Raw genomic sequence first — 21,538 nt, forward strand, 5'->3', positions numbered from 1 at the left:
TACTATGTTTTGTTTAAAAATGCATATATTTTGCTGTACTTATGCATGCCGTCCGCACTACTTTAGAGCGTTTCCAAGCCCCTAAAAAAGAGATGTTTGAAAATGGTGCTGACCCTGTTTTAGCTTGAAAACTCTGGGGTTGCGTGTTTATCTGGACAGACAGAAACTGAAACCTATGGGAACAGTGACGCAGACAACCACATCAGTCAGTCTTATCAGTTAGGTAGGCTGACATAGCTTTTGTGATTTCATCCTTCTTGTGTGTGTTCTACTTTCCCATTGCCATGGCTTCTTGGCAATGGATAATGTTCCCAGTACGGCTTTAATATACGGCTGTATTTTCTTTGCAACAATCACACTCATCTAATCTAAATTTCCTGCCACATTTACCGCCATACTCATCGTACAGTAACAGTTAGACCTTGTCGTCAGTCCAAGTAAATACATCTCTTACTTTTTGCCATTGTTATTCTTCCTAATCATGTATTTTCGGTATTTTCGGCGTATACTTTCTTGATTTCAACCGCAGAGTAATATTAGACGATCTGCTTCCTGTTTACACCATCAGATTGCCCAGTGTACGTGAATGGTCACGCCGTTTTAGAAAGAGAACGTAGTAGTGTGATGTAGCCGAAGGCATGAAAGGGGATATGCCCCAGAGAAACAACAGAGGGACAGTAATTACCATCAATAGCTTTTTGTTTCTGATGCTTCATGCACTATGGACAACAATTGACACATTCAGTCCTTTGCCTTGAATGACCCATAAAAGTCTTTGAAGCACAGGACGTTGATGAACCAGCGTTACAGTACATTCAGGCTTGTTACCAAACAGTTCACAAACCGCATTGGTTATGGCCGGGTCATGTTCCTGCATTCTTGCATACATGTGATCCAAAGTGATACATCCTCTAATCAAGTTGTTCATTGTCTTTGCAATCCTTCATGAAGACTTTTCACAGACGAAACACAAGGGGCTGAGACACTGACGGAGACAGATCCTCCATTGATTAGGTGACCAAAGTAGAGCAGTTTGTTTTATAATACTGTACCTCGTTTGTGGACATAATACAATGGCAAGTGCTCATGAGGTATAGGACAGAAATGGAGACAGCTATGTATGTGGAATTGGGAACATTGCACAGTTACTTATGAAATGCTTTCCTGCAGGGTAAACATGAAAACAGTGGAAGAGTGTTGTATGAAAATATACAGACATTTAATTTGGAAATGAATGCTTAGACTTTCACTAATCAGTATTTTATAATAACAGTGGGTCAAACAACTGTGTGTAATGGGAATTGGGACTTTAAACAATTATCACATAACTTTGTAGTTATCCTCAGATCTGTGAAGTGTTTAGTGTCTTTGAGCTTATTTTTTTGATTTGTTTGGTTTTATGGCCTGCAACTTTACTGTTTACAGGTTCAGTCCCGCTCTCATCAACCCCATTTCCAGGTACACCAGGATGATTTCTTTGAAAAAACTCACATATATCCACTCTACTCTACCTGCTCAGCATCAACCAGTGCACAGAGAATGTTAGCAACAAGTGAGAACTACTATTTAGCAGCTAAAAACTCAGGAGTCGGTGGAGACAAAAAAAAGAGCTAAATGGAGAGTGAATGTTGGACTCTAGAGACTCCAGTTCAAATGAATACTAATGTAGCTTATTGTCTGTTGAATGCGTGCCAACTTTATGAAGATAGGCTATGTCAGTGTTGCGTTAACAACTTGTTTCACTGCCCTTAGTGACCATAAATAAAAGGGTTAAAATACATTTGTTAAAAAAAATATGTGAGATGTAAGAAGTATTTGCAGCGGGGAGAACATCTTATAATAACTTCAGGATATAAGGCAATATGAGGAAGGACATAAACCTAGGCACCAAACTTAATGGTCATGAACTATGAACTGTTTTCAACTTGATGGCAACTGAAGTATCAGCAGCTAGTCCCACCTCTCATGTAAAGGATTCTGCCACAGCTAAGTGGTGTAAGCAAGCTGAACAGTGTTCAACACATGAAGAGGTTAAAATGATTGAATAACTGAGTTGGTGATAAAAGGACTGCTTGTTTACCCCGACCTAGCATCTGACTTGAGAATGACATGTGGTCTAGAAGTGCTAGTGCACGTGGTCACAAGGCATCAGGGTGAATCTCTCCTATCTTTGGAATGATCTGTTCTCCCATTGATCTGCTTTCTAATTAAAATAAAATATGGAGCTGTGTTTTCATTGTAAAAACAACAAAAGGTTCCCTCTCGTTTTAGCCTGCTATTGACGTATCAATTTCGTCACCATTCCACCGTCAAAAAGAAAAACACTTCACAGAACATATAATAGCAGTCCCGGTCAAAGGCCACAACCCTTATACTGGGGGCTTGTTTGCACATTACACACATTATTTATAATAGGATACACGGCTTGATGAATGAGCTCCCATGATCTTCCTCTCAATCTCTCATTGAGCAGGCATGTCCTCCTGAAGGGGGGCTCAGTGGAGAAAAAAGAGGAGAGCATGCGTTTTAAATTAATCAGTCCTCCTCATTTCCCCTTCTCCTCCTAAACAGACAGACCTCTCCTGGAGGGGGGTCTGCGGCAGTAAGGGAGGGAAAAAACAAAACCCTGTCATCTGTTTGCATGGAGGTGGCAGAGGCCCAGCCTCTAGCTGTGCTTTGGGTAGGAGAAAGAAGAGGTAGAGATGGAAAGGAAGGGTGAAAGGGTGTGGAGGAGTAGGGGGGTAGAGGAGAGAGGAAGGATAGAAGAGGGGGAAGGTGCAGGAGGAGGGAGGTCAAGGGAAGCAGGGAAATAAGGAGTAGGCAGGAGAGAGCAGGAGGCCACATGCTAGGAGTAGGGTTATGATAATAGCTGAGGATCATGGGATATGCTGGCCTCCATACGTGTACAAAGGCAGCTCGCAGATGACAGTGCAGTGGCATACCGGGCACTGATCCAGAGCCTCATCCCCGATGGGAAGAGTCTCTCTTTCACTCTATCTTAGTGTATCTCTCTCCCTCTCTTCTCTCCTGCTCTCACAAAATCACTCAATTCCTATTTTCTCTCCATTTCACTCCCTCTCATCTCTCTATTGTCATCCTTGGTCCCATGTTATCCAATAAACTATCCCTCAATGCCTTTCTTCACTGGCGCTTATAATCAAATTAGATTTGCTCCAAGTAGCGGGAGGAAAGACTAACTCTCAGTGCAGACGCAAAACAGACAACGCCCTTCAACTGACATTTGTTTTCTCAATAACTTGTGGCTTAGGCAATGAGAAGAGAATGGTAGATGTCACACTCCTGCACGGGCGTGTGCACAGAGCACGCACACGCATGAATGCGTGTAGCGTAAACAGAGTATTAACTAGGTTTAAGACAATGACAACAACAAACTCAGAGTGTGGATTTCCCCAGAGGTCTATGAGCTGGATTTCTCAGTGAGAACATTGTCTCACTCCTGTTTACGACCGCACCTGACCTTGTTGTCACATGTGTGTCACTTGGTAGCTGGCAGGAAGTTCAAATGGGAGTGTGTGTGTGTGTGTGTGTGTGTGTGTGTGTGTGTGTGTGTGTGTGTGTGTGTGTATAAGAACTTGGATATTTTCACTAATATCTCTAATCTCACATATAGTCTAAACATTGCAAAATTATGAATAAAAGTAGATCCTTCCTCGCAGTTGCCTGTTTTGATTATTTGATCAACAGAAATGGAATGGACAACAACTTTGAATAGTAGTCGAATAATTAGTCGATCATTAAAGTAATTATCAAACAAATTCACTGGCTGTAATGTTTCTATGATGCTTACTAAGTTAGTCTTTTCTTTCTTTTATATCATTTTAAATTGGATACTCTTGGGTTTCCGACTGTTGGTCAGATAATTAAGCACCTTGGACGGGTTTGTGACAATCATTTTGATCATTTTTTGACATTTTATAGACTAAACAATTACTTGATTAATTAACAAAGGTAGAGTGATTAAAAAAATGGAGATCAATGATTGTTTTTCAGCCCTATAAAACATCAAGGACTCCCTGTTTCTTATGATTAGCCTCATCAACAAACCCTTGTATTCTGCCTGTCACCTGGTTAAGAGTGTTTAGTGTGTGTTTGTGCTCTGCTGCAGTACTGCACTGATCATCATTAGCCATGCTACCCACATGCCTAACCATTTGCTGCCACAGCCACTGTTTATCCAGCCCACCAAGCACATGAGCAGCCATAATGACACTAATTGCCCAAGAGCTCACTTTTCCTGTGAGTGGTCGTGTACTGCTTTGTGCTTTAAGAGCCATCTGTGTTCACGTCTTAAATCGATCTATTTTGCACATTCCAAAACTACAAAAGGACAGGCGAAGGCACCACTCCCATTCATAAATAATGTGTATGGGGTGCGGGGGATGTTGGCTACTGTTTCTTTTGTGTGTCTATTTGAACAGGGAGTTGGACCTCTCCAGCCCACTGGAGGTCTGGGAGAGTGAAGCAGCTCATGACATCTGACCCTATAGTGCTATCTCACGTCACAGGGTGGCGGCCAGCACAAACTGATATTTCACTTTGGTAGGATGTCTCTATCCTCCCTTTAGCATTTGGACATTTTACTTTACATTTGTTATGAACCAGTTTATTCCTATACCACCACATTACATGCAATTTATGGTTTTATTTATTTGAGTTGTATAGGTATTCAGTCAATATTCCTGAAAAGATAATTAGTTAGGTGAGAAAAGTAGGATGATACATTTAAATGTGAGTGGAAAAGGCCACGATATTTCAGAACTCCTTGGAAATTGCTCCATGAAATATTAGGCAACAGCCCTTTTCTTTTATCTGCACCACAGTCAAATATTAGAGACCATGGAAACATAAAATGCAATTTGCATTTTAAAGGCAAAACAAATAAATTTCAAGTGTTTTAACTTTGACTAATGTTAAAGAAGTAGTTCCACCTATAGGGAAGTTAGCTTTTTCACTATAGGGTTAGATTAGAAAATTGATACCACATTAACAACAGGAGGCACTAAGCTTAGCTTAGCATAAAGGCCGGAGTTAGAGCAAACAGTTCTGTCCAAAGTTCAAAAATACACCTAGCAACATCAATAAATCTCCAAAATGTATGCATATAATTTTCATTCAATCCCCACACAAACAGAAATTTGTTGTGGTTTTACAGGGAGTAACATGCATGAAATATTTCATGGCAAACAGCGGCCAGTTGCAGTGGCGTCCTGGCTCTAGCCCATGGTATTAATCTTCTTAGTTACCCTCAGAAAGAAAATTTCCAACCAAACTGAAATAAGAGTCCATAGATATGTCATTATTGTACTTTCACTTTGCAATCCCTGACAAAAGCTGTAAATGTTACAAGTCTGTAGTACTATATATGATGGTATGTCCATTTTAATAGTTGCAAAGTCAATCTATTTTGTATGAGCTCTAAAATGATTTAGTTGGACAAATGAGGTCAGGTCATCTTGCTAGATTTGTAGTTATTTTGAGAGACGTTTCATTTAGTATTCCAACCTCTCCAGGCTCAGTGGTTTCTCTTGCTCTTTGTGGAAGGTGAAACACATTATAGACAATCATTGACAAACAAGAATGAGCTGTCACAGCTGACTTTGACCACAGTCAGATAATGACCAAAACACATTGCAAAACATGGCATTGCATGACACTGTCTTGTCACCTGTTTTCGAAAATGTGATCATATTGTAGGTGCATGGGTGATACTGTGCACTGCCATCCGAGGATATGTTTCCATCCCCAAGAAAGGTGTATCCAAGGTGTTGAAACTACCTTTGAATTGCCATCTCTGTTATTTTAAGATTGCATAGAGATGAGAGAAGCACAGTACCTCTTCATGCAGGAGGTTAATGTGTGTCGGTGCTCGCTTGTCAGATGTAATTGAAGGGAACAGCTTATGAAAATGAGGTGGCAGGGATGAGGTCTTTAATTAGATCAAGATCATGGACAGAAATGAATTAGAATCAGCACTCTCATTACCCACTGCAAAAGTGGAGCAGCGCGACAGCGAATACATGAAGGAAAACTTTAATATCTCACAGATAGTGTTACTGTATAAATGGGGTTTTGAGGGGCCGTTGCTCTATTTTGTGCCACACTTGATCAAACCAGAATTTATAAGGGAATCTATGCTTACACCAGCATTAATATCTTTGTTGCTGTGTCTGATGCCGTATTTCTCTCCATAAACAATCTGGGTCCAATATGTGTGAATAACCCCATGCATGTTAAATGCTCAATTTAGCCCAAATATTTGCTGAATAATGCAATATAGAATTTATATGCCATCTAGTGGTGAAACTGATGTCTGAGAGAACAAATAAAAGAATACTAGGTGACAGAAATGTACGATGAAAATTAATCGAGGTACTCAGAATCTATTGGTAAAAAATGGTAAATGGTAAATGGACTTGTACCTATATAGCGCCTTTCTAGTCATCTGACTACTCAAGGCGCTTCACAGTGTCTGTCACATTCACCCATTCACACAGATGGCAGTGGACATCTACATACCATCTAATCTGATCTAACCATTCACACCACATTTACACACCCATGCGCAGCACGGGGAGCAATTGGGAGTTCAGTGTCTTGCCCAAGGACACTTCGACATGTCCGGGGAGATGGGGGTCGAACCACCAATCTCTCAAACAGAGGACGACCCACTCTGCCACCAAGCCACAGCCGCCCCAAAAAAGTAACCAAAACAAACATATGAACATATATGAATTGATATCAATATCAATCAATATCAAAAAGTCATGGCAAACATGTCAGCTAATTCAATAACTCATTATATTTCAATAAGGCTCAGTTTTTATGAGATAAAATTAGCTAAAACTTTAATTATCCTAAAGGACATTGCAGTGCAGAAGTTGCAATACAAAGTGGGAAGATTGCAAATATAACGAATACAGATATAAAAGATAAGATAACAATAACAATAGGGGGAAAATAAGGTAATCCCAAATATACTGTATAGACTGCAATAAATGTGATGCCAAAATCTGATTAAACAGTAGATCATGAAAAATATAAACAGTTTAATGATAGTGATCAGTCTAGGTGGGGTTGCATTAAGATATGTGTGTACAGTATAAGATCTAAAGTATAGACAGTGTAAGAGAGAACATGGATGATACATAAATGATTGTTTATGATGATGTCCATCTATTACATTAAGTTGCACTTGCACTGACCTTGAATTTTCCCCCCCACAACTTTATTTGCATATTCTCACAAACATGAACAATTAAGGTATAAAGGTTCGGCATTCATTTTTCCTTTCAATGAACATTACAATCTTACAATATGATGACAAAAGATAAGTACCCTAAAGAAGCAAGAGTACTTAAATACACAGTACACAATAAAAAATAATCTAAAATTTCAAAATAGATACAAAATTAATAAATAAGTACAAAAACACTGAACTGATAGGTAGGCTATGTATTCATATTTCCTAAAAAGAAATATTGCAGTATATCGGCTGTAAAATACATTTCTTATTATTAATCATTTGGATCGACTAAACATAAATCTGGAATTCAATTTTGAAAGGAATAAAATTTGGCCGAGATTTTGAAAATGTAGCTTTATGGATGTGACATTTTCCTTGTAGAATTAATAGGTTTACAATCCAATGTATAGTTTTGTTTTTGTTTCATAGTAGAGAATTACATCTTTTGCTTCCAATTTGGTTAAGTGATTGTGTTGAATGTTGAAAATATTGGTTTGGAGGCTGATATTGTTTGCTTGTGAATAAAATATCTACCAAATAAAATGAAAAATTAACTAAATACTGAAGACATGGTTTAAAGTTTCATTAGCACGCCCACAAAAAACACAAGAACTGTTCACATCCACAGATGAATGAGGGAGTTAACCGGATATATTGTGTGAAGAATTTTGAGTTTCTTTTACATTTTTATAGAATTTGTGAAGTAAAAATCCATGTTTTTTCCCCAGTCTATATCTTCTGAATGAGTGCCAGTATAACTTTCCTTGTGGAGAAAAACCTCTTTTTATCTTGAAAGTTTGTTGTAATATGTTTAGTGTTACATTTCTTGTCCTTGTCTTATTTTTTTTTAATTCTTTATTTGCAATTTGAACAAATATAATGCAAACAACAGTATGGCATCATACTTGACAACAATATATGTGTGTAAAGACAATTAGTTCTCCTTTCAAAAAACAATACACATTAAATTATAATGACATTACATATGCAAACTTAATAAGATATAAAAGGCATAGAGAGAAAAAAGACAATAAATAAAGTGAGAATAGATACATGTAAAGAACTTAAATTAAGACGTGAGCTATACTGTTATAAATCTTTTAAAAACGTCATGTAACTTATCCGTGGTATAATTACATTTCTTATTATTGATAATCTGGACAGACTCAAAATAGTTATGAAATTCTAATCTGAAGGGATTAAAGTCTGGTGGAGATTTGGAGAATTTAGCTTTATGGATATGATGCTTCTCTACTAGATTGAAGAACTAGTAAATTGACAATCCACTGTATTGTTTTGTCTTGGTTTTCAAAACAAGTACCAACATCTTTTGCTTCCAATTTAATTAAATGTTTGTGCTGAATGCTAAGAAAGCTTTCAACTTTTTTTTCCAGAACGCCAAAGTTTACTGACACTCCCAGAATAAATGCATTATAGTTTCTTCTTCAATCTTACAAAATTCACATTTGTTGTCCAAATCTGCAAACCTTGAAACAAATGTATTGGTGGGGTAAATATTGTGCAAGATTTTATAATATAATTCTTTCAATTTATTGGGGGATAACAAATGTATAAGGAAGAAGCCGTGTTTTTTCCCACTGAATATTAAACAAAATAAGAATTCAAACAAAGTTCCCCCTTGGAGTGATTTTCCTTTTGCTGTAAAAGCAGTTCCTTATATGTTTATAAGAACATTTATGACTTTTAATATTTATTGCATTAACAAAAAGGGACGGGTCTAGATCCTGCATTGACCTTGAGATACTTCATTCACTCCAATACATATGGCATCACACGGTGAAAACACTAACAGACTTTGGGATATTGTCGCCCAGAGTTTAGCCTCATAGGAGCACTAGCTCACTCAATGCGTCCACCTGATTGGTCGATCCTGTGGGCGGAAGCCTAATGGTCTTCCTGAGAGGCTGGGAGGAGGGCATATTGTTACTCATGTAACATTGAAACGGAAAAAGAAACAAGCTGTACCGGGACAGATGGCTCACCCACACGTGTCTGTGCTGCAGCTGAAGCGTGGAGGCTGACAGTTACTAAGACTGAACGTTTTTGTCTTTAGCAGGTAGGTAAGTGTATGCGGGTTTATTAAAGACACCCACGGTGTGCAAGAGAGTCAGTACGCGGCGTAAAAAAGCTGCCAAGTTAGTCTTTATTGTAGCTAAGTTAGCTTAAATGTGTGTTAGCTGTGTAAGTGACGCAGGCTGTTTAAATTAACTTTACCTCAGCCATTAAACCAAATGTTACTCGACATTGAGGTTTAAAAACACAACGCATAGTTGACATTCAGCTTACTTTAAAGAAATACATAGCAAATCTAGGTCAAACGTCCCCAGTCGGTCTAGATTAACAGCTTTTTCTAATGACAATTAAACGTTTTTTCTTTATCAATTAAAAGTCGTTGTCATAACGATAAAGATTAATGGATTCTGGCTCCTCAAACAGCTCACAGGAGTCTCCTTTTTTACTTCCGTGTTGCTGGTATTTCCCGCCATTTCGTATCATGAGGTTGGACATAAAACTGCCATAATTTGAATGTATGGTCCGCTTTAGAAACACACTTACATTTATTTGGTAGGACTAATGTCACCATACGTTTTGTGTTTCGGGATGACGTGATTGCAGTACCGCGATCCGGTGTAAACAAATGGGGAGTCGCACCACCCTTAAATGTCCATGCACGTTAATGCCACCTCTCACCTCGCCAGATTGACCGGTTTTGATGTTTTCTTATGCTGATGCAACACATGCAATGTTACGTTTGCTAACAAATCTGAATTCACAGGAATAAAAAGTAAACAGACCACACGTTTCAGCTGGAAACCTCCTCAATATCTATAATGTTTATTAAGGATTCCCATTCCACTATTCCTCCTGGGGCCCAACACAAGACAAAGAGTGTGTGTGTGTGTGTGTGTGTGTGTGTGTGTGTGTGTGTGTGTGTGTGTGTGTGTGTGTGTGTGTGTGTGTGTGTGTGTGTGTGTGTGTGTGTGTGTGTGTGTGTGTGTGTGTGTGTGTGTGTGTGTGTGTGTGTGTGTGTGTGTGTGTGTGTGTGTGTGTGTGTGTGTGTGTGTGTGTGTGTGTACTGATTAGACTAAAAAAAAAATCCCAGTATATCGCATCAGCTCCTAATCTTACATAACGTTACATTCGTTTATCTGACGCTTGCAAAGCGTCGTACAATTAGTGCATTGTGGTTAAAAAGCTTGAAAGTGTACTACAAAGTCGTTTTTTTGTTGTTGTTGTTTTTAAGCCTTCACTTGCCACTATGAAGTACATCCTGGTTACCGGTGGTGTCATATCTGGTATTGGTAAGGGCATCATTGCCAGCAGCGTGGGAACAATCCTCAAGTCCTGCGGCCTTCATGTCACAGCCATCAAAATCGATCCTTATATCAATATTGATGCTGGCACTTTTTCACCATATGAACATGGTGAGTAATTGAGTTTCTTTATGTTGTCTTTCATGTATCATCTGTTGTTTGTTTGTGTGATTCAATCCTGCAGTTGATATTGAAGATGTGCTGTGGCAGCATGTGCCCCAGTGGTTGGACAGATCACCCTCAGTGGGGGTCGAGCTGTTGCCATACACCAGGCAGTAATGTCAGTGAGCAAAGCACTGAATTTCTGCCAGCTTTGTATCTGCCGTGTCCATAACCCTTTATAAATGGATATAATGTCTGTGTTGTGCAGGTGAAGTTTTTGTTCTCGATGATGGTGGTGAGGTAGATCTGGACTTGGGGAACTATGAGCGTTTCCTGGACATCCGTCTTACCAAAGACAACAACCTCACCACCGGAAGGATCTACCAGTCGGTCATCAACAAGGAGAGGCGGGGAGACTACCTGGGCAAGACTGTACAGGGTGAGTGAGCGCACCTACTCCAGAACATGGGAGACTGTTAAAATTCAGTTTTCTAAACTGGAAGCTTCTTCATGTTTTTTAATTTATTTTAAGATTGTTTTATTTTTTGGCAGTTTTCAAGCCTTTTATTAGATAGCAAAGGCAGGAAATGGGGTGTGAGGGAGAGGGAGAGACATGCGGCAATGCCTCGCTGCCTCGAGGACCTACAGCCTCTTTACATGGACCGACTGCTCTAACCACTGTGCCACCGGCTGCCCCCATATTTTTTACAAGTTAATAAAGTTTTCTAATGAAATAAACCTTTGGATAAAGGTTTGATGCCAGTACATGTGGCACACAGTATACTTATTTGTGTTTTCCACTGTCTGTACAACAGAGGATTTGGCAAGAGCGATATTAAGTATGTAATATAAGTATAAGTATGTCCAATGAGCAGTGTTGATTTTTGATTTACCGTTTATAACTTTGATTCTATAAATCTGTTTTCAGTGGTACCACATATCACAGATGCCATCCAGGAGTGGGTGATGAAGCAGGCGAAGGTCTCAGTAGATAGTGATGGTGTGGAGCCTCAAGTTTGTGTCATAGAGGTAAGTTGTTCTTTTAGTTACTGGTCTATGTTCTCTTCAAGCTGGAATTTACGTACTTGGAAAACTAGGCAAGGCAAGGCAACTTTATTTGTATAGCACTTTTCATACACAAGGCAGACTCAAAGTGCTTCACAGCACAACATGTCATGAATAAAAATGCATTACAGAAAGACAAAGAGAATAAAAACACAGACAACAATAAAAACAGTGAGGACATTAAAAATGCAAAGATTTAGCAGAAAGCTATGGTGAACATAAAAGTTTTCAGTCTAGTTTTAAAAGTGATCAGAATGGGGGAAAGTCTCAAAGATTAGATTTTGCATTCCATTTTTCTTTGTCAAGTAAAAAGTGTCAATTTTTCAACAACTTTTTAGAAAAAGTAGGCCTTCATTCAAAAATGTAAAAAAGCATGTTGCCCTAAGCAATAGAAAATAACTGCACCTTTCAGCAATGAGACAGACAAAACACAAACCTTATTTTTAAAAAAACTGAAAAAAAACGAGATTTAAAAAGGGATTTGTTTAGTAGTCTGTGAAACTATACTCCTCTGTAAGCCCGACTCTCCATGGGAAACGGTGTACAAAACAGTAAAACAAAGTGTTTCATTTAAAAAAAAAAGATTGTTTGGCAATATGTAGTGCAAAAGTATTTGATCTTCAGTACATTTGCAGCTGAAATGAGTCAAATCCTCTTAAACAAGGTTAAATTTTTACCATTCCTCCCGCCGTCACTTTCTTATGGAATGCATCCAGCTCTAACAGTATTATTGCTCAGTGCACCTAATGACATTTTGTACTTTCTTAGGGTGTGTCAGTTATATGGGGAGAACCGACCCGTGTGTTCATGCATGCAGTTCTGTGGTCTAAGCAGGTGTTTTGTGTCACAGCTGGGCGGTACAGTGGGGGACATTGAGAGCATGCCCTTCATCGAGGCCTTCAGACAGTTCCAGTTCAAGGTGAAGAAGGAGAACTTCTGCAACATCCACGTCAGCTTGATACCACAGGTATGGTTCGAAGTGTCACTACATTTGCATTATTGTTTTTTTTAATTATTACCTTAAATTCCCCCTCCTTACAAATTTCTAAAGTATGTAAAAATACTCTGCTATGATTAGTTTAGCACAGTTTTCCTACATAAAAAATGTAAAAATCACAGCTTGTGAAAGAGCTGTGTGCATCAAGATGGCTGGAAACATTAAGAGAAAGTTTCAGCAATGTGTGTTTTAGCCGGGTTCAGACAGTAGACAGAAGAGCCTCAAAGCCCTGTCCCCTTAATTAACAGAGCATCTTTTGTTTCTTTGTAAGCCTGTAACTGACTGTGCATGACGCAGTGTGTTCTGCTCTCTTTACTGACAAGTATGCACTGCGCTTGAGGTTTCTGTTTTGTTTTTTTTCTTCGACATTTGCATATTACACAGCGATTAGCTTTCAAATCTGGGTGTACCAACTATCGCTTGCCAGGGTGCATTTGAAACTTATATTTTAGAAAAGTGTGCAGATATCTCCCCCTTCAGTAGGGATTTTGAAAACCCCTCTCTAGTGACAAACGTTTGACAGATACAAGTCAATATAGCGAAGTCAAGACATTTTTAGGGGTAACAAAAAGAAAAACACATTGATATTTAAAGTTTTGGTTGTATTGTTTGTTTGTTTTTTAATTGAAGGAACAAAAGGTTAATTTGTCACATACAGTTATGCTACAACATGAGGTGAATTTGTTTTTGTGTCCTCAGCCCAGTACTACAGGAGAGCAGAAAACCAAACCAACCCAGAACAGTGTCCGAGAGCTCAGAGGGCTGGGCTTGTCTCCAGATCTGGTGAGTCAGATTTAAATTTGCTCTTAAATCTTTCTCGCATTCTCTCCTGTACCCCATATTTAAACAGGTCATGCCTCTACTTCAATTGTTGCTAATTTAATGTGTAGAAATGCATATTCATTAATTCTGGGCTAAATATTCATCTCATGGTGTACACAGCTGAATTTAATCTAACATGGAATCTACGTAAAATGGTGTGTGCGTGTGTGTGTTTGAATAATGTCAACTTTTTTCTTTTTTCAGATTATGTGCCGCTGTGCATCGCCCTTAGAAACGGGTGTCAAGGAGAAGATCTCCATGTTCTGTCATGTGGAGCCCACACAGGTGAAGTAGTGTTTCATCTACTACAGACAACTTCACTTCACGCTCTATGTGAAGAGAATGTTGCTCACATTAGTTATGAACTAGTCCCATGCATGTTGTCACCCCTACATCTGCTGCATCTTGTATCTGATAATATAAGAGGTATACAGTACATATAAGATGATAACTGCTAATCACTGTATGCTAGTATCAATTAGGGTTGATTCAATCTGATTGTGTGTGAACTAGTGCTACAATTATCCATTATTTTGGTAATCCAGTATTCTGTCTATCAGATAAGGAATACTTTTGATTTATTAAAGAGCAATTTTAAATATACAAAAGCGAAATAAGAAAGGTCTCTTAAAATGAGCAACTAATTGTTTTCCTTTTTTAGAAAAATCAACATTTGGCTTGCTTAAATTGCATACAGTAATTTCTGTCAAAAAAAACTAAACCCAGTTAGTGCATTTAAGTGCCTTATTCAAGCAATATACAAGTAGCATATAAAAGTCTGCTGTGTCGGAGCTCTGTGGACTGGATGCTTTCTGCTGAGAGGCTGAAGCATTGACATTGTGCTCTGATGGTAAACTAGTTTGGATTTACAACAGATACACTGTACAGAGTTTTCGTTTTGTTTTCAGTTTGAAATCATCCCAAACTTTTGACACTGTCTTTTTCTCTGACCTGTCTCTTCAACTCACCCTTTACTATTTTCTCTCTCTTCCTCCAATATGTGAAAAACACCATCAAATGAAATGTGTGTCACTGGCTCCAGGATGTAATTTGTGAACTTGTGGCCTCAAATGTTGCAAAATCATTAGAAATTAAAATCAATATATATTACAAAGCCACATGAATCATATGTACAATGATAATTTTTGGTAAGTGTAATTTTCAAGTGTGTGTATGTATTTATATACCCGTGTATATAATATACAATTTCAGGGGATCATTATATTTAATTTAGTTAATGTTAATATAAAAATGTTAACATTGCATCCCATTTCAAAATACATGCTTTGTAATTCTTTGCAGGTGATCTGTGTCCATGACGTCTCCTCCATCTACAGAGTGCCCCTGTTGCTGGAGGACCAGGGTGTTGTGGACTACTTCTGTCAGCGGCTGAGCCTTCCCATCGCAATGAGGCCCAGGAGGATGCTTGCAAAGTGGAAGGAGATGGCTGACAGGTGAGTTAGTTTGTCTTAGCTGTTTTTTCAACAGTTGTAATGAAACAGACCACTCATTTCCCTTGCGATTTTGGAACCAAGAATCGGTTTAATCACTCCAGCACGTGGGAATTGTTACAAACCGAAGAAGAAGGTTACACTGACCGTTGAACATTGTTCTTTGGCTAGCTGTAAAGGTATGAGTAACTGATGCTCCAGGCAGTTACATTAATCATGTCCGTCTCTTCTCAGATCTGCTCGTTTCTTGGAGACGGTCTCCATTGCCCTGGTGGGGAAATACACAAAGTTATCTGACTCCTACACCTCTGTTATCAAAGCCCTAGAGCATTCTGCCCTCGCCATTAATCACAAGCTAGAAGTCAAGGTATGGAAACACATTTTTATGTTTTGTATGTGGATTTCTGGATTTTGCAACACTGCTTGGCAGTTTGTGTTGTCACAGAACACTTTTTACCTGGTATCATGCCTAACGTTTTCACATATTTAAACAGCCTGTTGGCCATGATGTTGACTGATGTCCTTCCAAATTATGCTGTTTGTTATTGTTACAGTACATAGACTCTGCCGACCTGGAGAATACCACTCTGAAAAGTGAGCCTGTGAAATATCATGAGGCCTGGCAAAAGCTCTGCAGTTCACAGTGAGTAGATCAACTATTTATATATGAATATGAAGTTTTAGATTCTGGTCAGGGTCATTTATGTGGGCCACATGATGGCAGCAGAGCGCTGTCACGGTCCTTGGTCTATGCAGCTTCATAAAATGGTCAATGACATCTGTGCTTTGCAGAAATTCAAAATGTTTTATTGCATCTTTATGTAGAGATTACGCCTGCAATTTATTTAAGACTGATGGTTATTTCAATTGCTGTCCAGCATTTAGCCCCTAGACTTCCTCAGTAGAAAGGAAGAGCTATCAATCTGTCAATCCTGTCCGGGCTCGGTAAGGTTTCCCGTGTTGAGTCAAATTAAGCCTATACCTGCATATATATATATATATATATATATATATATATATAAAAGAGAGAGAGATAATTTGAATACAGAGATCAGCAGAAAGTAGTTTGTACCACATGGAAATTTCTCCCAAGATGTATTAAATAAAACTTTAAGTCTCCTAATTAGTACATGCATAATCCATCTTATTTTTGTATACTACTGTGAATTAAATACTGGATAAATTAGGCGTACTAACCATTTTCTCACATTAAGAAAAGTTTGAGTTAAATTGCTACTTATTGGATTATTAATAAATTATCATTTTTTAGACAATACCCTTGTATATCTCAATATCTCAGTATATGATTTTATCACAATACGATTCCAGTGGAAGATGATAAATTATTATATTGAATTATCACCCAACCCTACCTCTCAGGATGTCGTTAGTTTTTTAGTCATAACACTGTTATTAGTAATGTGTCTCTTTTATACAGGTGTTTATATTGTGTAATGTCTGTCTCAAAGATCATTTATTAAATGAACTAAGCCGTCCTCCCTCCCCACAGCGGTGTGTTGGTACCTGGAGGTTTTGGTGTGAGAGGGACAGAAGGCAAGATGCTCGCTATTAGCTGGGCGAGGCAACAGAATAAGCCCTTCCTGGGTAAGAGAGATTCAAGACTACTCTGTCTTGACTCATAATTTCTCCTTTATTTTATCACACTGTAAGATGTCAGACTCTAAGCAAACCTGATGAAGACTAAGACTCCTATGTACTTAGTTGGCTTAACAAAGATGTGTTAAGAATTTTTGGTATGTAGCTTCATACTTGCATTACTCTGCATAAAACAAAAAATGAGTAACTACAGTGTCTTTAGGAAGTTATTTGCTGCTTTGAACTCATGTTTGATTGTTTCACAAGACTGAAAGTATGCATATAAACCAAAATATAATTAGTATTCCACCACTTTGCTTGACTCATGTAAATTCTAACTGGTGCAGCACAGAGAATTGGGACGTTGCATGTTAGGTTCAGTGCCCACCACCTGTATGGCGGCCTCATGCTGTGTGGATGCTTCTGTGCAACAATCTCAGGAAGTTCTTGAAATGTGCTCTATAAATCCACTTACCTTTTTCAATTTTATGGTTTTTAAGAATTCTTAATCAGGATTTATTATAGTTATTATTCAAAAACCAGAGAGAAAAAAGACCTAAGCATTCTTTAGGTCCTGTTGGTCCACATAAAACATGTAAACCTTGCCTACTTTATATTGGGAACGAAGGGATCTGCACGTACTTGTAAAACTGCTACAGATCCCCGGAAGATGACTTGAGCATAAAGGGGTGGAGAATTATCTTGAATATGTTAGAACATTTTCAAGAGTGTTGGATTCTTTGCAGTCACTTTTTGACGGCACACTTTGCAAACTGGAAATCCATCTTCAATAACAACTCTCTGGTCATTGTGTCATCATCCAAAATGCTCCCACATTGTTGTATTAGGTGCTTTTTTTGGCGGTTATAAGGTTGGAGTGTCAGTTCAGTCTGAAATTTTTAGAGTTCTTCCTCCTAACGTTTCAGTAACAAAACAAACCAGCGTGCAGCACATTTGAAATCACTCAGCATGCACAAATAACGTGACTTTCGAGATTTGTTTTCAAAGGGCAACAATGCAGGAACCAGGACACTAGATATTGTAGCATCTACAATTCCTTTATTTATTCAAGCAAGGTGTGATGTAGCTGTGGTTATGGCAAAATCGGGTAATCTCGATATCCCTACTTTGGACAAAATGTATTTTCCTGCAAAACATCTAACTGATACAAAAGCCAAAGTTAAACAGAAATAAATGTAAAACATGTCCAGAACTTAAACCAATTGGAGAGTGTGGCAAAACTTGAAAATTACAGTTCTATTATGATCACCGTGCAGCATTGTTTGAACAATTATGGAAAGACAAATGAGGAAAGAAATGTGTTCCGGTGTAATATTGTTGTTATAGACCCACTCTATCCATAATTCATAGCTAAAATTGCTTCTACGTGAAAATGATAGACCTGAAGTGCATGGATGCTTGTGCAATCAGTTGCTTTGTTATATTTGGACATAATTAAGATCCATTTGTAGACATTTGTTCTCACTTTGACATCAATTTTTTTCTTGTGAATCAGAAAATACATCCTAATTGCATTCACTTAAACATTCAAACTTGTGAATTAATGAATTATGAAAAAGTCCAAAGAGAGGTGAATAGTTTTTATAGGCACTGTATAAACACATCCAAATAGGGTAATTTTAGTAAAGTAAGTGGTTTACACAGCGGGAATCTTGTTCAGTCTTTCTTTATTTATGAGTCCTTACAATAGCTCTCATTATGCAAGAATCCTGCTGGTCTTGTTTTGTGCAGGAGTATGTTTGGGCATGCAGCTGGCAGTGTGTGAGTTCGCCCGCAATGTTCTTGGATGGGAAGGTGAGTAATTAATTGAGCCTGGGCCCCTGTTGGGGAAAAAAAAGCCTTTGATTGTGATGGTTTTGTAATTTAATGATAAGAACAATTAGGGCAAGTTGATTTAAGTTGAGATAAGTTTCGCTTATCTTTTACAGATGCCAACTCCACAGAATTTGATCCAGATTCCAGTCACCCAGTGGTAGGTCATCCCCTCTTCTCATTTCACAGTTTGTACTTCCTCCATTCTTCCCCTTGTGTCTCAGTCCCTCCCACATGAGATGTGAACGGAGGAGGCAAGGAAGAGACACAAAGAGAGAGGAGTAGGGTTTGGGTGACATGTTAAACATTTTCAACTGGCCACGGTCAGCCCAGCAACTGGAAATTGTTGATATATTCACTGAGGTGTGTGCAGCGGCGAAAAAGTTGTTTGCTACGCTAAAAAATAACTAAATAATCTGTCAAACTGTCAAGGGAAGACGTGCTCTTACATTTATTTTCCCTATTGAACAGAAAAATTTAACCATACACCTTAATTCAAGTTTCTATTTTTCACACACCTAAGACATTACCTTAATTACCTCATTAACTCATCAAAACACACTTCAATCAAACTGGACAGAAACAAAATAAAACTCAGTTACTCTGGTTACCCTGGTTTGGTCAAATTAAATCCTTAATTCACAGAGTTAGATGTGAAAAGAAACAGCAAAGCCACCAGGCAGAAAAAAAAACCTATTATCTTGTGAATCATCATAAAAACACATTTCAATCAAACTGGACAGAAACAAAATAAAACTCATGAAAACTTTCTTTGTTAGTGTTTTCCACTGTTCCAGCAATCACCAATTCTGGTTTGGTCCGAATAAATCCTTCATTCACAGACAAAAGCCGTGAAAACATGCTGGCTCCTTTCCTGCTGTCTGATGAGCAGCTGTCCAAGGGCTCGTTCAGGCCATTCAATTTGAAAAATGAAATTACAGTAACCTACAAAACAGCAATGTACTCGGCCATCGTCGATATATCTGTCCAGTCCTCCAACCCTAGAGAGGCTTGGAGGCAAAATTACATCTGTGCATCAGAGCCGTCATTTTAAAGCAACATCAGCTAATTATAATGTGTGGCACAGCTGCCATGGTTTTTATATTCCTGCTGTCAAATCTCTTTTATACGTCACAGATGTCAAAAGACTTCCACGATGGATATACTTGCACATCGTTGCTCATGGCTACTCCGGCAAGCCTCCTGTCACCTTGAGTTGCATTTTAGAAATCGAGTCATCCTTCAAGATGGTGCACTGAGATTGATTGATTTTTCTTTAGCAGATTGCGTTTAACATCCCATTTGATCTCGGCAGGTGATTGAAATGCCAGAGCACAACCCAGGGCAGTTGGGTGGGACTATGAGGTTGGGGAAGAGGCGGACTCTTTTCAAATCCAGCACCAGTGTACTGAGTATGTATTCTTGCATGGACGGTTGGATTTTCTGGTATTTCCAGTTTGTGTTTCTGATGACTGACATTTCTTTGTCCTAGGAAAACTGTACGGAGATGTGGACTTTGTTGAGGAGAGGCACAGACACAGATTTGAGGTAAAACAATGTTTTTTTTAAAAACTTTTTTGTGTGACAGTGCAAAACAAATGCATAGTCTACAGTAATGCAATTCTGCTTGTACCGCCTGCAGAGCGCCACCGTTTTAATATTTTCTGTTTTTCATTTTTGTGTCCAGATCTAGTGTTGAAGTATTATAAGATGACCCCTTGACCATGTTTCTGAATTCTTCAACCATTGCTCGTTTTAGGTGAACCCTGACCTGAAGCACCACTTTGAAAAAAAAGGTCTTCAGTTTGTCGGCCAGGATGTCGAGGGAGAGAGAATGGAGGTCATTGAACTGAATGGTGAGTGTAAAGGGTTTTAAAAGCATTAAAGTGCATGCAGGTGCTGTTTCTATTGAATGCAACATATCATCTAAAAGCTTTCACCTGGCTGATCTATGGGGTTTGCTCTTACCATGGTTTGCACAAGGTGCTTGAAGTGCTTGAATTTTAGGGAAATAGTACTGGAACACCATGAAAACAGCCCCTTTTTAAACATTTCTTGAAATTAAAATAATGCTGTCTTATATTTGACCATGTGTTTTATGAAGTCACATGCAAATTGTGATATATGTAGCAAAATGCAGTGTAGGAGGTAAATATGTCTGTATACATCATCGGTCTGTGTTGTTTCAGATCATTGTTACTTTGTTGGAGTGCAGTACCATCCTGAGTTCACCTCGAGGCCCATCAAACCATCGCCTCCATATTTTGGTCTCCTTCTGGCAGCTGCAGGAAAACTGCAGAGCTTCCTGTCCAAAGGATGTCGTCTCTCTCCACGGTAAATTGTGACACCGCAAAGTGTAAAATACAATTACTATCTGATGCGCCAGTAGTTCATAGGTTGGATCTTTCTCTGGGTGATTTGATTTTAACACAATTGTGTAATACATTAAACTTAAAGTATCATTTTTATATTTTATATCCATCTTCTCTCTGCACAGGCCAATTCAATTTAAAAGTGGTCTTTTTTGGACTGGCATCAAATCACATTTAAACACGTGGAATATATTGTTTCATGTGTAATCTGTTCGCTGACATTAATTCTGATGGGTTAACCGTTTGTACTATACATTGATGGCATTTTTATGTATCATTGAATTTACACAAATGAAGCTGACTTGTCAGCCTGAATGGAAATTTGAAAACATATTTTATTAAGTGTCATAATCTACTCTTACAGTTGGGTTTACAGTGACACTATGTCATTGTTGCACATGCAGACCCTGTCAGGCCTTACTGCTATAATACTCAGCTTATGTATTCATCTTCCATTGCAGGGACACTTACAGTGACCGCAGCAGCAGCAGCTCTCCTGAAGTGGACATCTCTGAGCTGAAGTTTCCCTCTTTTTCCTCAGACTAAAGCATGTACTTGTTGTGTTTGTGTGTCCAAAAAAATTGGCTGGTTTTCTCTTAACTGATGCTGCAATACTGTTTTTCAATTCTGATGGGTAAAATATGTGTTTACCGTAATGTAATACTTTAAATATACTAAGTCTTCACTGACGGCATGAAGGT

The 21,538-nt window shown here is 38.5% G+C and overlaps 1 protein-coding gene across 2 annotated transcripts; it reads left to right on the forward strand.

The window, feature by feature from the left end:
* Positions 1-9,248: 9,248 nt before the first annotated feature.
* On the forward strand, positions 9,249-21,438 carry LOC310950750 (CTP synthase 1-like). 2 transcript variants are annotated; one of them, XM_083918730.1, is made up of 18 exons: positions 9,249-9,345; positions 10,530-10,710; positions 10,970-11,140; positions 11,630-11,730; positions 12,617-12,733; positions 13,463-13,546; positions 13,790-13,870; positions 14,888-15,039; positions 15,271-15,403; positions 15,591-15,679; positions 16,547-16,641; positions 18,385-18,447; positions 18,582-18,625; positions 19,781-19,877; positions 19,958-20,013; positions 20,225-20,321; positions 20,655-20,799; positions 21,299-21,438. In XM_083918730.1, exons 2-18 carry the CDS (start codon positions 10,545-10,547, stop codon positions 21,381-21,383), a joined length of 1,776 nt encoding a protein of 591 aa, XP_083774856.1. In that variant the 5' UTR covers positions 9,249-9,345; positions 10,530-10,544; the 3' UTR covers positions 21,384-21,438. The 2 variants fall into 2 exon arrangements, with proteins under 2 accessions (XP_083774856.1, XP_083774855.1); XM_083918729.1 differs by having other exon boundaries at positions 9,252-9,341.
* Positions 21,439-21,538: the final 100 nt, after the last annotated feature.

This window comes from Echiichthys vipera, assembly GCF_963691815.1.
Source record: "Echiichthys vipera genome assembly, chromosome: 8".
Lineage (NCBI taxonomy): Eukaryota > Metazoa > Chordata > Actinopteri > Perciformes > Trachinidae > Echiichthys > Echiichthys vipera.

Bases quoted from the DNA above. Each gene is read 5' to 3' on its own strand.
- LOC310950750 (XM_083918730.1), top strand. From the start codon at position 10,545: ATGAAGTACATCCTGGTTACCGGTGGTGTCATATCTGGTATTGGTAAG. The intron at 19,878-19,957 runs GTATGTATTCTT...TCTTTGTCCTAG, and splicing joins ATCCAGCACCAGTGTACTGA to GAAAACTGTACGGAGATGTG. The intron at 20,014-20,224 runs GTAAAACAATGT...TGCTCGTTTTAG, and splicing joins GGCACAGACACAGATTTGAG to GTGAACCCTGACCTGAAGCA.